Genomic DNA, 13,505 nt, shown 5'->3' with positions numbered 1-13,505 from the left:
TTTTTTAAATTTATTTTTATGTTTGTCCTTAATAGTAATTTTGGTTGTAAATCCTGATATTTTCTATACTGGAAAAAATATTAAAATAAAAATAAATTTGAATGCAAGATTAGTTTTCATAATCATTTATAAAGCCCCATGAAAATTACAAACATATGCATAATTTTTCGACAACAAATTTATAGCTGTCAGAATTTCAAATTCACCATTACATCAGTTAGGACACTTTGCATTTGTAGTACGCAATTACTGTTTAAAAATATATAGTGACATAGAGACGGCCCGTAGTGACATAGGATTCAATGATACAAAATAAAAAAAATCCTTCCCCAGTCCAAGAATGATCTGGAGGCAGGACTGGGAGAAGAGAGGGATTTTAGAGAGTTCCTTACACTCATCACATCTATGTTGTGCTAGACCAAGGGTGAGAGGAAATTCTGAAGTTCTGTGGAGAACAGGCCCCCATCATCCTATCGCAGAGTGGTGGTGGTGGTCTCCCAGAAAAACTGCCACAGAAAGAAACGGTCTCTTACGGAGCCAGGTTCAAACTGTGTAAAAGGGAAAGGAAAATATTGCACTCTGTAGATGGGATAAGGTTTTATGATTAATTTAAAAGTACAGTTAGCTAGCACGTATGGTGCTTATCTATATATATATGAATGGATGGATTTGTATATATATGTCTATGTAGAGAGGGAGAGGTGTATGTATATGTATGCACGTATGGTTTCTACATATGTAAAAACACATGGAGAAAAGAAAAAGAAAATGCCAAGATTGCAATTGCATCAGACTTGAGTGTTATGCCGGGAGGGTTTTGGTATAGCATCCTTGAATAATGCTTGCAATCGTTAACAGTATATGCTTTACTAGATGTTTTTCTCTATAGCAACAAATGGAAGATATTAGGATGGCAAGAAAGGGGACTGTCCATGTTTGGTTTCGATTTAGTCATCTGAAAATGTAGTTCCAAATATAACATTATAGCTCTACAACTAAAAATACAACATAGGTTGTCACTGTATTTTTAGCAGTATTTCTCTAGAACTTTCAATCAGATCATAATTTTGTATTTTTAAAGCAGAAATTCAGAAAATTTTAGCACCCAGCCTCTTTGAAATAAGGAAGCATTGTTTCCATTTTCAGTTGTGGAAAGGCATTAAGCATTTAATCTGAATGACTAGATTGAGAGTTCTAAATTAGGATTCTAATGAAGACTCTTGACACTCCTGCACAGAAAATGTATTTTATATTTAGAAATATTTCTTCCCATGTATCAAAGTGTTATCCATGTTACTGAAACAAACTAATTTTGTTTACAGAAGTGCTGCTCAGAACAGCGGCCTTTCCTGCGCCGTCTTTGTGCTATCTCAGAAAAGGTGGAAACAATGCCTTTACTTAGGCTTCCTTTAGCAGTCATCACTATAGGTGCCTTGCTGATTATAGCCATCTTTAATTTGGTAAGTAATTGCATTATCGTTATTCTGTGAACTTACTGTAACATCACAGTTTAAGTAACTTCCTGTATTCTTTCCATCAAATACCTTGCTTTTTGCAGCTTTTTCCTAATGTCTGATTCAAAACATGAGTTGATTTACACAAGGATAATGCATGATGCCCTGTAAAAGCATTAAAAGTAAAAATTCCAAGTTTGTAGAACTAAAAGTTCATGTGTCAGACATGAGTTCTATTTTACATCACCTTTTCTTGCTTATAATTACTATTGATAATAACCATCATCACTAAGATTGTCTTCCGTTTTTTTTTTTTTAATGTGGGCTTAAATGTTTGGCTGCAGTGGGTAGAAGTTTTACCAGTTTACTGTGCTATTTGCACTAGCTAGTAATAATGCAGATGGGGGAAGGAAGAATATAGCTTGACTGTCTTATAAACCCAAAGACATTATGGGTAGTTACTGCTAGACTAAGATGCAAATGGAGTCTGTCTTTTAACTTTAGTTTGAGTATTGTATTGCACCTAGGGTACATCCATTTGAAAAACAACCCTTTGGAGTGACCTCATGCTCCAGACCACTCTGCTGTGGTGGTTTTTTTTTTTTAAACAAGCTTTATGTGACATACCATGTTAACAGTTAAACCTATCTGATAGCTAGCTACTAAAGTGATGTCCTTCTAATCCCTTGTGCTCGGTCTGCCGGTCTTCTGATTCCATGGGGAGTTTATTCTGAAGGCTGTACTGCAGAAAATGCTTAATTTTCTTTTGTAGGGTTGTTTTTCTGCTGGCTGAGGTCCTTGAATTGACCCTCAGCGGTGTCATGTGAACACCACCATCAACAGCCTAAAGGAAAACAGGAACAGCAGTTGTGAAACTTGGCGGGGGGGAGACAGAACCACATGTTTGTGCCAGTTAGCTGTTAGATTAACATAGCCATAATGTGACACCTTACCCCGAATTAAAAAATAAGTAAGTAAATACTTGGCAATTTTAACCTTCTTGCACCGTGTGTGCGTGTATGTTTAATAAAACTGTATGAGAGATCATTGTATTTCAACATTGATATTGCAGTAGCACTGAAAGGGCAACCAGATCAGGACTCACTGTATAATATATGGAGAAAAAACTTAAAATTAGTGACTACCTGCTAACAAGTTTGTATGGTTGTTTTGTTGGGTTTTTTTCCTAATAAATCAAGACTACTGAAAAGAACAAACCTGCAAACATTACTGGATCAAATGACCTGTGTGCTACCACCTATGTGAGTAGAGAACTATTTTCATTTCTAAGATTAAAATGAAATGAGTCTTGGATGGTGTGTACAATATAGATGGATGGCAGCATTTTGATATCTTTTAATCTTTTTATAAACATAGAATTTTTAAATCATTAAAGACACAGATTTACTCCTGCCACAAGGCAGTTCTAGGGTTATTTTCTATCATTAGCCGTGGCTTTACTGTGCATCTTTTAGGGATATTCAAAAGTGTGAAGTACTCATGGGTAAAGCTGATATCTTGGCTTATTTTGGTTACTCAGCACCTTTGAAAGGTGTTCTCTAGCATTTCTAAAAGGATAGATTCAGTACTTACTAATGACACAAAAGGATTATTTCTGAGGGTTTCATTTTTTAATCACTCTAATTCCAAAGTAGCATTCTGTTTTGAGATCATCCAAATGTTTGGGATGCTCCTTTGTCACCTGGCCGCCCCTTTAGATGATGGACATGTTTTTGAACTATGCGCAGCAGGTTGCGTGAGGACTCTTTCATTCAAGTCCTTATGACAAATGATAAGTTACACATATATAATACATGTTGTACTCCTCTGGTAATTTTCTGTTTTTGCATGTCTGGAAATTAGCCTTTTGGAAACACAACTCAATCCTGCGTTGAGGAGACGGTAAGTAGTGAATACATGTTACTTTAAAACTCAGATCTTTGAATGTTGTATATATTACTGACACCTGGCAGGTTCTGTTGCTGTATAAAACACAGCTTTTTTAGGTATCTGACAGCAGAAAAGTTCTTCATGAAATCAAGATGTTTGAGTCTGTTGCTATGCTGAATAAAGTATAGCTTTGCAATTTTTTTTGGAAGTTCAGACTTAAAAGTACATCTAAAACTTTGAGGGGAAAAAGCAGTAGAGCAGGATGATGATTATGTTTGAGTCTGAGAGATGAGAGCTCTACTTGCAAGTGTCCCAGTAAAGTATCTTGATAGAGTCAAAAGGGAAGGGCTTAAATGGCCAACAGACCTGTGTCAGTGTTCTCTACGTAGTGGTTTCTTTTTCAGAGGTTTGGCTTCAGGGTTGTAACTGTGAGTGTTCATTACCTTTTGAAGGTTAGCCTCAATGCCATTAGGATGACAGATACATTACTATATGGGGTCTGATCCCGAGTTGCCCCATGCATTGTTCTGCTTTCATTCACTTCAGCAGAAACTTTAACTGTTTAGCTAAGAATCTCCCAGATCTGTGGTAGGTCTGTGCTATTATGGGTGAAAAACTGTGCTTTGTACATAAAGAGAAATAAACTCTTGAGGAGCAGAAGTTGAGGTAAGTTTGGAGTTGTTTGTAGACTAAAGTATGCTAGCTCAGCATCTTATACCTGTGCCTGAGGCTGCAGGGAGCAATCCTGTCTGCGCAACGCACTTTGTACCACCTGACAGTTTTAATGGTCCCAGCTGCATGCTGACCTTGGACACCATGCCTGAACTCTGATTCCTCTGGGAGATTCTTCAGTAATTCCATTGGATAATGCCCCTAGCTTGATAATGCTTATTAGCATCCAAGTTCTTATGAAGGAGCTCTGTCTAAGGTTGGAGAACAGGTCACGGTCTTCACATGTTACAGGTGGGGAACTGGGAATCTGGTATCTGCTTAAGGTTACAAAGGGGGAGCACTGTCGAAAACAGGACCAGAATGCTGGAGTTCCTGGTTCAGAGGCTGTGCACTGGGCTATGAACCGACTTTAGGTTAGTCTTGAACTTTGAATAAATAATAGCTTGAATTAATAGACTTCATAAGATAAATTCTCCACACTTCAGTTTCTGTCTGACACTGCTTATGTTTGTGTGATGCTTTTATTTTACATTTTTTTGTTTGCATTTAACAGAAAAGTAAACTAAAAAAAGTATTAAGTTCAGCCTTGTAGTGCAGTTAAAAATAAAGCTTCAGGTGCAAGTGATTGTAATTTCTTCTATTTAAATTACAATGATCATGAGCTTAGAGCTTTTGCTATGGTTTGAAAGTCTGTTACGCATAAAACCTGAATAATGCAACTGCTCTTTAAATTCTTCTTTTACAGTATTATGCTTACTGCTGCATATTGGGGTTCATTGCTTGCTCAGTATTTCTTCAAATGAGCTTCGAACTCAAAGTTCTCCTCCTGTCCATTGCTGTGACCGTATACCTCATCATTTTTAATACCCCTCAGCATAGAAACTTGAGCTTCTATGGCAACAGTACCAGGTGCAGTGTAAAGTTTCTTATAATTGACAATAATGTTTCATTAAAGGAGGTGTAGATTTTTGTACACTTACTGGAATATTGAAACATCAGAATCACGTAAGACACATTACAAACCTTTCTGTGAAGTTAATGACATGGAAATCATATTAGACCATATAATCTTTTTTTAATTTTTTTTTTTTTTTTTAAAAGAAGGTGTGTGTTTTCTGAAAAATTCTGTACTATGGCTTCTGAGATCTCTGGAAGCTTAGCTTACATGAAAGACTAGGGGTTAGAATATTAATCTCGTAATAAGATTGATCTTCTGTTAAACTGTGAAGATAAGCCTTGCTAAAAGCCTTGTGCTCAAGCTGTGCTTGCAAGATCTTGCTCGTCCATAGGATAGTGAACTCTTCATTTACTTACCTCACTAACTGCACATATTTTGAAAAGGAACAGCAATTTATCTGATCTAATTGAAGAAACTGTAAAAATACTTGAGAGAAATCATATGTGGAAGGGTTTTACTGTTCACTTGTAAGTCGATTTCTCAGATTCTCAGCATAGTTTTATAGCTGAAGATTAGGATAAATTTATTTTGCAGAGGCTGTGAGCTGTCAGCACAGCTTAAAAAAACCTAAATGAGCTCTTAATTTAGCCTCTTAATCCCAGACTATTCATATAATAAGAATTTAGTTTGATGGATTTGTAAAAATTAATAGATATGGTTAAGACAGAATGATCTTACTATGAAATGAGCAGCGTCTCAGATTGGTATGGAACTATACACTGGTGTGATTTAATGCCTGTCTTTGTTTTAGCAATTCAGGTTTTTATTTGTGATCATCTTTCCTTCCACAAATCAGAAAGTTTCTTTTCCTACTTCAAGGTTTTGTTGGCTGTGTTTTTGCGGGGCAGTGTGGAGAGGAAAGCTGCAGCTCAGTGCAATGGAAATTAAAATGGCTGCATTAAGATAAAGCCATGTTTACTTCAACATCTCACTACAATAGCTACTTAACAAGGTGTCAGCACCTGTTTTGTCATTATGTGAAATGCAGTTCATGTACTGAACTGAATGATAATCCTTTCTCATTATTAGGATAGGACCTCTAGCCAGCCAGCCACTGGCACAAATGAACAATGGCATTGGTGGTATATGTCTGAACAAAGACACCCTCTCCTGCTGTGCTTCTTCCCCTCCTCTTCCCCCCAACCCTTAATCATGTGAATTTTCTTAAAAGATACAGATGATTTTGTATTGCTTTCTTGTTTTCAGGCTTTTCATCAAAGAGCCAAGGATAATGACTAGTTTATATCTGGTTCTGTTTTACATAACCCTAATTTTACTTGCAAAACAGGTATGTATTTAAAAAGCAATAGGTTAGTTCTTTTACTTGCAGCAACTTGATTTAAATAAAATACAAAGTATTGTTCATTGAAATTGTGCACTAAAATAGTATATAGTTTTATCTTTTTTTATACTCTTGTACTTAGTTGTAGATAAGGTACTTACTTGTATTTAGTTATAGATAATACAAACATTTTTACTGTGAAAGGGTGGAAACATTTTTATATTTTTCAATAGTGTTTGCATTATAGAAGTCAAACTTTTTCAAATTCTTCCAGTTTGGATCTATGTGTATTTGTATGTCAATATTCATCCTAAATCAAGGCAGTAATTCAAGATAAAAATAATCACCATATTATTCAAATGTCATTTTGGTAAATACACCTAATGGTACCCAAATGACATCCATTCATACTGACAGCTTCCTATTTTCTGACCTTTGTTCTCAAAGCACATTTTTCATAACTATATAGGCTCAAAAGGCCTTGAAGAAACTTTATCGCTACTACACTTTTTGAATAAATTGACTAATATTTTTCAGCGAGATATTATATAGATTTAATTTATCATATTTGGTCCCTTTGCAGATTGACTATTACTGTCGACTGGATTGTCTGTGGAAGAATAAGTTTAAAAAAGAACACGAACAGTTTGAAACGATGGAGAATGTTAACAGGCTTTTGCTGGAAAATGTACTACCAGCACATGTTGCTGCCTATTTCATTGGTGAAAAAAGAAATGAGGTATGTTTAATCTCTGCTATGTGAAGGACAGTAAATGGGACTGCTGTGACATAGAACATCATGCTAACAGGCCACAGAACACTATAAGGTTCTGCACTCTTTGCCTCTTGTTTGTATCCCAAGACCTTTGTAAACTCAAGAATCTGCTATCCAGGTGGCCTCAAAAAAATGCGACCTTCTAGTGTCAGTCTCTGAAATCTGTTTTTAGAATCGGTAGTTCAGCTTTAGGACACAGTTTGAGTTTGGTAAATATTTAAAAAGGATTTACTGCTTTCCAAAGACCATATTTTACCAGAGAAGACAGGCCTTCTTTTTAAAGAAGTTAGTTGAGGAACAGATAGTATCTCCTTGGTAACAACGCCAGTGAGAAGTTGATCGATAATAATTTTTTTTTTTTTTAAGACATCCATCTTATTCTGCCAGCATGTAATCAGAATAAATATTGCTGATTTCACAGCCATGGTGTCATTAGACTGGCACTGTCCAGAATAGATGTGCATCTTTAAGATACATAGATATCTCAGCTTTTCCTTAGGTGAATCAACTTCGTTAATGTTTCTAATAGAATAAAAGATGCCCACTGTAAAGTACCGTAGTTGACTTCATAGGAAAACTGTAATTTGATTACTGGTTACAAACAATAACCGTAGTTTTGAATACCTGTAGTGGAAGGTGACTGCTGACAACGTGTGAATATATTGTTTCCTGTAGGACTGGTACCATCAATCTTACGACTGCGTCTGTGTCATGTTTGCGTCGGTACCAGATTTTAAGGTGTTTTATACTGAATGTGATGTCAACAAAGAAGGCCTGGAATGCTTGCGGCTGTTAAATGAAATCATTGCTGATTTTGATGAGGTAATTAGGCTTCTGGCAAATAATGGACTGGATTACATATTTACTGCAAAATAACATTTTTCACTAGATCTGTGAGCATTAGAGGGGGAAAAAGGCTGTTATGCTGAACTAATATTCTGAGTTCAGCTTTGCAATCTTGAAAGATATATTTCCATCCGATGGGGTTTTTCAATTACATCATCTAATGCATTAGTAGTATGGTTTGAAAGTCCTGAATTTCAGTACTTTATTTCAGTACTTCAGTGCTTTATTTCTCCTGTGAGCAGGTAGGGCAAAACTCAGTACTTTCTTATCTGACCCTCATGTGATTGATAGTATTCCTAAAGATGTTTAATGCTTATTGTAGACAGTATAAAATTTCTGGTTAAATCCCACACTGAAATATGGCATTAAAGTCTCAAGCTTCTATTTTCCTGCCCTTCAAACAGCTCTTGTTAAAACCTAAATTTAGTGGTGTTGAAAAAATAAAAACCATTGGAAGCACTTACATGGCAGCAGCTGGTCTCAGTGTTACACCAGGCCAAGAGAACAACCAGGTATGTTGTCTCTGAAATCTGCCTTCGGTATTCTGTGTGTGCGTAGGTGTGTTTCAAAGTAACAGAATGGAATGTGATATAAAAGAGAAAGTAAATCACCAGGAGTGACTTTCTGAAATGCAAGATGACAGAAGTGTATTGTCTCCTGCTGAATTCACTATTTATCTCCTAGTTCCATTTTTTCCTAAGCAGGTATTAAGTCTGTAACCCCAGCATACTTTTTACATCTTTAATCTTTGATTTGAGGAGCTTAACGTTTCTAGACACATAACAGAATTGCTGTAATAATAGGGAAGTCAAAGAATGGCTGCCAAAGAAAAGGCCGTCTCGGAACTGGACAGTAAGCTTTTTGTGATACCTGAGAACTGGCACAAAAAGAGAATCCTCAAATGCCAGGCTAGATCTGAATCTGAAACTGTTTGTCACCCAGAAGAATTAAAACCAATTTCTGTACTCAGGCTCACTTTCACTATAGCAGGTTCGTCCATGACATTAGGATGCATGTATGTAATATATACAAAACATGTAAAATTAAATCTGGAATCCTAAAGGACAGACACAAATTTGTTATAAAATTTAATGATACCATGCTTGTTGCCTCCTAGTCATTCCCATTGAATTTAATGTGGTTTTATAAATCCATTTTGAATGTTTGAATGTTTGTTGAACTGTACAGTTCTGCACAGCTACAAGGATGAGTGGCCTTATCCTTATCTATACGTTATTCACTAATAGTACTGGTTTGGAATAGTAACCTGATGCAACCTCCTATGTTGTAATTTGATCATTAATATGTGTTATGAATTGTGTAGGATAAGGAAAGACAGCATGCTCACATAGGGATTATGGTGGAATATGGAATTGCCTTGATGAGTAAACTGGATGGCATCAACCGACATTCCTTTAACAACTTCCGCTTACGTATTGGTAAGTTCAGATTGTGAAGAACGTGAACTCTGCAGCTCTGTAAAAATTAAAAATGAGGTAAGATGACTTAGGTAAATTGCTGCTTAACACCGGACAGAGTTTGGATTATGATAAAATGCCAAAAAGCTGAAGGTAGTGTTGCCTAGTCTAGCTTTTTAAATTTGCCAAGCTCCTTCAGGGATGGGCTTTTCTAGTCAGTGGAGGGAGCAATATGAAGACTGCAGCTGGATAAGTTTGGAGAAAAGTACAGGTACAGATGAGGAGTGAAGTAGCCTGTTACTAACTGTTGTCTAAAGACAGTATTGTCATCATACAAATGTTTATATATTAAAAGTAGAAAAGGAAGAATTTTGCTTTGGCGTGAACTTTGCCCTAGCTCTTTCTCAGACTTCCCATTCTGCAATGAATGAGTCGCCTCACGTCTCCTGAGCCTCAGTACTAGTATTTATAGAACAGTGGTAATACTGAGTGCTAGAAACGTGTTGCAGGGTTAAGTTTTGTTTTTTTTTTTCCCTGAAGCTCATGACTTATGGCTAATAATGAAGCTACCTTCATTATCACATAACTTTCTACTTCAGTAATGACATGTGCTTTTGTTTATGCTAAGGGATAAATCACGGCCCTGTGATTGCTGGTGTGATTGGTGCCCGGAAACCTCAGTATGATATCTGGGGCAACACTGTTAATGTTGCTAGCCGAATGGAGAGTACGGGGGAACTGGGGAAAATCCAGGTAAACATATCAGCCTTGGAAGGTCTAAGAAATTATTTCTAATTGGTTATGGATTTTTTAAAAGTGTGAATAATCAAAAGAATTTCATAAGAGTTTCTAATTCTTTTTCCACAAAGGTCACAGAAGAAACGAGTAAAATACTACAGGAGTTGGGATATTCATGTGAATGCAGGGGACTCATCAATGTCAAAGGCAAGGGAGAACTGAGGACTTACTTTGTTTGCACAGAGACTGCCAAATTCCAAGGTATGGGACTGAACTGAGGCTACGATGAAGTTAATCAAAATAGACTTAGAACTGCCTCCCTTCTGTGAAGACTTAGAATTTCCCTCCTTATGTGAAGGACTTCATTCTAAAACCATATATATATTATTCCTATTTCTTCTACATCTCAAGATTAGAGAATGATTTTTTTTTTTTTTTTTTTTTTGAGAAGTTCTGAAAAGTTCCTAGAAGACACAACCACCAGTCTGAAAAAGACTACCTTTTCCTGAAATAATTTGAGGATTTACCTGGAATTGCCATGAAGCATTTTCAGTTAGTTTATTTCCTTACCTGCACTGTGGGAGTCTTAACAGCTCCAGTAACGACATACGTGGATGCACGGTAGAACTCATTACCACGTGAAAACATTCCACTGCTTCATTCTTTGACACGCACCTCCTTACAGTATTGCACTTGTCTCAGACCTGTGAGGTGATACGCTGGGCACTGCACATCCTGCTGTTAATGCTAAGCAGACTTCACAGCAGAAGACAGCTGAATAATGGAAAGAGGAACACAAGTAAACTCATATGATAGTTGTGCTGAGCTCCTTTGGAGAAAAAAAAATGAATTGCACAGGATCAGATCGCTTTTTTATCCCCTTTGCCTCCTCCATAGTAGCACCTTGTATTACGCAAATGTTTTCATGACCAACAGCTGTTCAGAAATAACTTTGTCTAGTTCATAGTGTTTACATTATATTACATATTCTCCTTTGTATTTCTGTGCCTCTGTAGTAAGTATCTGCATGCACATTTTATACAGTCACGTAAGAGAATGTCTTTAAAATTCTGGCTTTAAATTTCAAAAAATATACCCCATCTTGAGGAGCACTGAGCACCTGCGGTTTATCCTGCATGCCAGTTAGACAGGCTCTGATAACGGCTTGCATGGCTGACACCCGGCAGGAATTCTGCGTGCTGACGGCATTCCTGAGGGCACTTACGGAAGAAAAAGTAATCTGTTTGGAATTGTTTGGAAACTGAAGAACAGAACTAATAAGATAGTATTAGAAACAGTAGCAGATACTGTATAAACAGAACTGCAGCTGAGGTGGGTTTGGGGTTTTTTTTTCTATTCTTGTTTCTTCAATTTGACTATCCACTGGCTGGTTTATGTACCTTTTAAAGGCAATGCAGTTTATGGAGCAAATTGATTTTGAAGGTTACAAAAGGAGGTATGGGAAGACATAGTCATAATGGAAATGTTTCAGCAGAGCCTCGGCACTGCAAGTGTGCGTACAGCATTAGTAGGATCATGGAAATTGACTTGCTGTAAGTTAGTTTAGTTTGTAAAGTTTTTAAGCTGTTAATGGCTTTTGCTAATTTCTAAGTTAGCACTTTTCTACTTATTGCAATCACTTATCTGTTTTCTGTTGGTGGAGATGATAGTATTTTGTAAGGCTAACATCTTGTGCTCAATTACACGTATTAACTAAGGATGGATCCCCCCTCCCCCTGATACACCACGTGTAGTATGGCTAAACAGCACAGTGATTAAGGAGTTCACCAGCGGTTTTGTTAAGCCTTACTATTCTACAAAGCAGCACTTACTAATATTTCTGGGTTTAGTGCTAAACCATACTGGAAAAGTGTTTAACAAGCAGTCCTATGCATCACTGCCGCTTTCTAATTACTGTGTAATTTCTTTAGAAGATAAAGTGACTATGTTTCAAGACAGGAACAAATCTGAATATTGTCCAGCTGTGGATTAAAAACTGCTTATAGCCTGTGTCAATTTGGTAGGTCAAACCTGTGTTTGTGGTAAGTCTCCAACAGAAAATAGCACATTAGAAAACCTCAGTTTGGGGTTGTCTGGTTTGTGTATGAACTCTGCTGAAGAAGGAAGTTTCATACTTGGTGTCTTGTCAGTATAAGGTCAGTGTTGTAGTTGAATAAACTTTCAAACAGCTTTTGCTACTCTTGTAAGTTGTGTATTTATAGTAACAGATGCTCAGCAAGCATTTGTTTTGAGGTATTTATTTATTGTTTTAGAAGGACCATGCATGTGTCAAAGGCTCCTTTCACTGGTCTTTGATGTCGTACATTAGGTAAAGTGACTATTTGCCTCATGAATATATTTTGAAAAGTGCATTATGCCTATAGGTAGAGCTGGCTCTGAAGTGTTTCTGTTCACAGACCTGGTGGAATGTACGTGTAAGTTATCTATGAAAGAAGGCGCTGTCTGTAACGGCATTTTGAAATGCTTTTGTTTACACTATATTGCCTCTCAGGCTAGTAACTTGCTTGGGCATAACTTCAACTTAACCTCATTTACAGAAGTGGTGTAAAGAGCTGTGGCTTTCAAACTGGAAGAAGTAGGTTTTTGTTGGGGTTTTAAAAGGACATTATGCACTTACACTGCTTACTCCGTGTTAGTGTACTGTGCAGGGCGTGCTTGGAGAAGTTAGAAATGGTGTGTAATGAAAAAGGGGTTGTATCTGAGGACGACTTTCTAATTTCTCATCAGAACTGGAACTGTATAATATGACAGCTATATTCAACCACGGGAAAAGTTCAATTTCAGAAGCAACTGTATTTAAATCACTTTTCAGCAGTCTTTTTGAGAGCGAACTGTGAAATTTAAGAGTGAGGAAATAACCTTGTTAGAAAAATCTTCCTTACAGCATTATTGTTTTCTTAAACTGAAAAAATGGCACTGTATCTACTTTGAAGAGCTAATAATGTCTTGAATTAGCAATCTGTTTTAAAGAACAAACTTTTGTTTTTACCATTAAATAAAAAACTTCCTGAAACTTGTTTGGTTTTGCAATTATTTTGATGAAGATTCCCATGAAAAGGAGGTGTATTTCTTATACCCCTATAGAGTTAATGAGATTGTTTTTACTCATAAAGTAAACTCAGTATTGGTGTTTTTTAAAAAGTTTGTATAAGTGGAAAATGCATAGAGTGGCGTACTTGTGTGCAACAGCTAAAGAATCATTTCAGTACTCAGTTTTCTGTCATCTGTGGCCTTCTACTGCACAGGGAAGTGATGGGAAATGAGATGCCATAGTGAGCCAACAATGATTTGGCTGGCACAGTTGTTCATCCTGTCTTCTCTTGTAGCATGAAAATGTCTTAAATATTAATGGAGAAATTCATTCCCTGGAGTAATATTTCAGCCGCAATTATCTAGAACTGTGAAAAAATTCTAGTGGCAACTTTATTAAGACCTATTCTGGGACAACTGA

General features: G+C 36.7%; 1 protein-coding gene across 1 annotated transcript in view; it reads left to right on the top strand.

Moving 5' to 3' along the window:
* The window catches only part of ADCY7 (adenylate cyclase 7), a 31,597-nt gene extending 20,827 nt beyond the window's left edge, over window positions 1–10,770 (top strand). The window contains exons 16-26 of the mRNA XM_068411071.1: window positions 1,323–1,460; window positions 2,654–2,716; window positions 3,318–3,356; window positions 4,762–4,925; window positions 6,181–6,262; window positions 6,840–6,995; window positions 7,707–7,853; window positions 8,282–8,389; window positions 9,202–9,316; window positions 9,924–10,048; window positions 10,165–10,770. Of these exons, the coding sequence (XP_068267172.1) occupies window positions 1,323–1,460; window positions 2,654–2,716; window positions 3,318–3,356; window positions 4,762–4,925; window positions 6,181–6,262; window positions 6,840–6,995; window positions 7,707–7,853; window positions 8,282–8,389; window positions 9,202–9,316; window positions 9,924–10,048; window positions 10,165–10,311 (1,284 nt within the window). The 3' untranslated portion in view covers window positions 10,312–10,770. The remainder of the gene's footprint in view (window positions 1–1,322; window positions 1,461–2,653; window positions 2,717–3,317; window positions 3,357–4,761; window positions 4,926–6,180; window positions 6,263–6,839; window positions 6,996–7,706; window positions 7,854–8,281; window positions 8,390–9,201; window positions 9,317–9,923; window positions 10,049–10,164) is intronic.
* Window positions 10,771–13,505: the final 2,735 nt, after the last annotated feature.

The sequence above is a fragment of the Nyctibius grandis genome, chromosome 12, assembly GCF_013368605.1.
Source record: "Nyctibius grandis isolate bNycGra1 chromosome 12, bNycGra1.pri, whole genome shotgun sequence".
NCBI lineage: Eukaryota > Metazoa > Chordata > Aves > Nyctibiiformes > Nyctibiidae > Nyctibius > Nyctibius grandis.
This window is presented reverse-complemented; position numbering and strand designations above follow the sequence as displayed.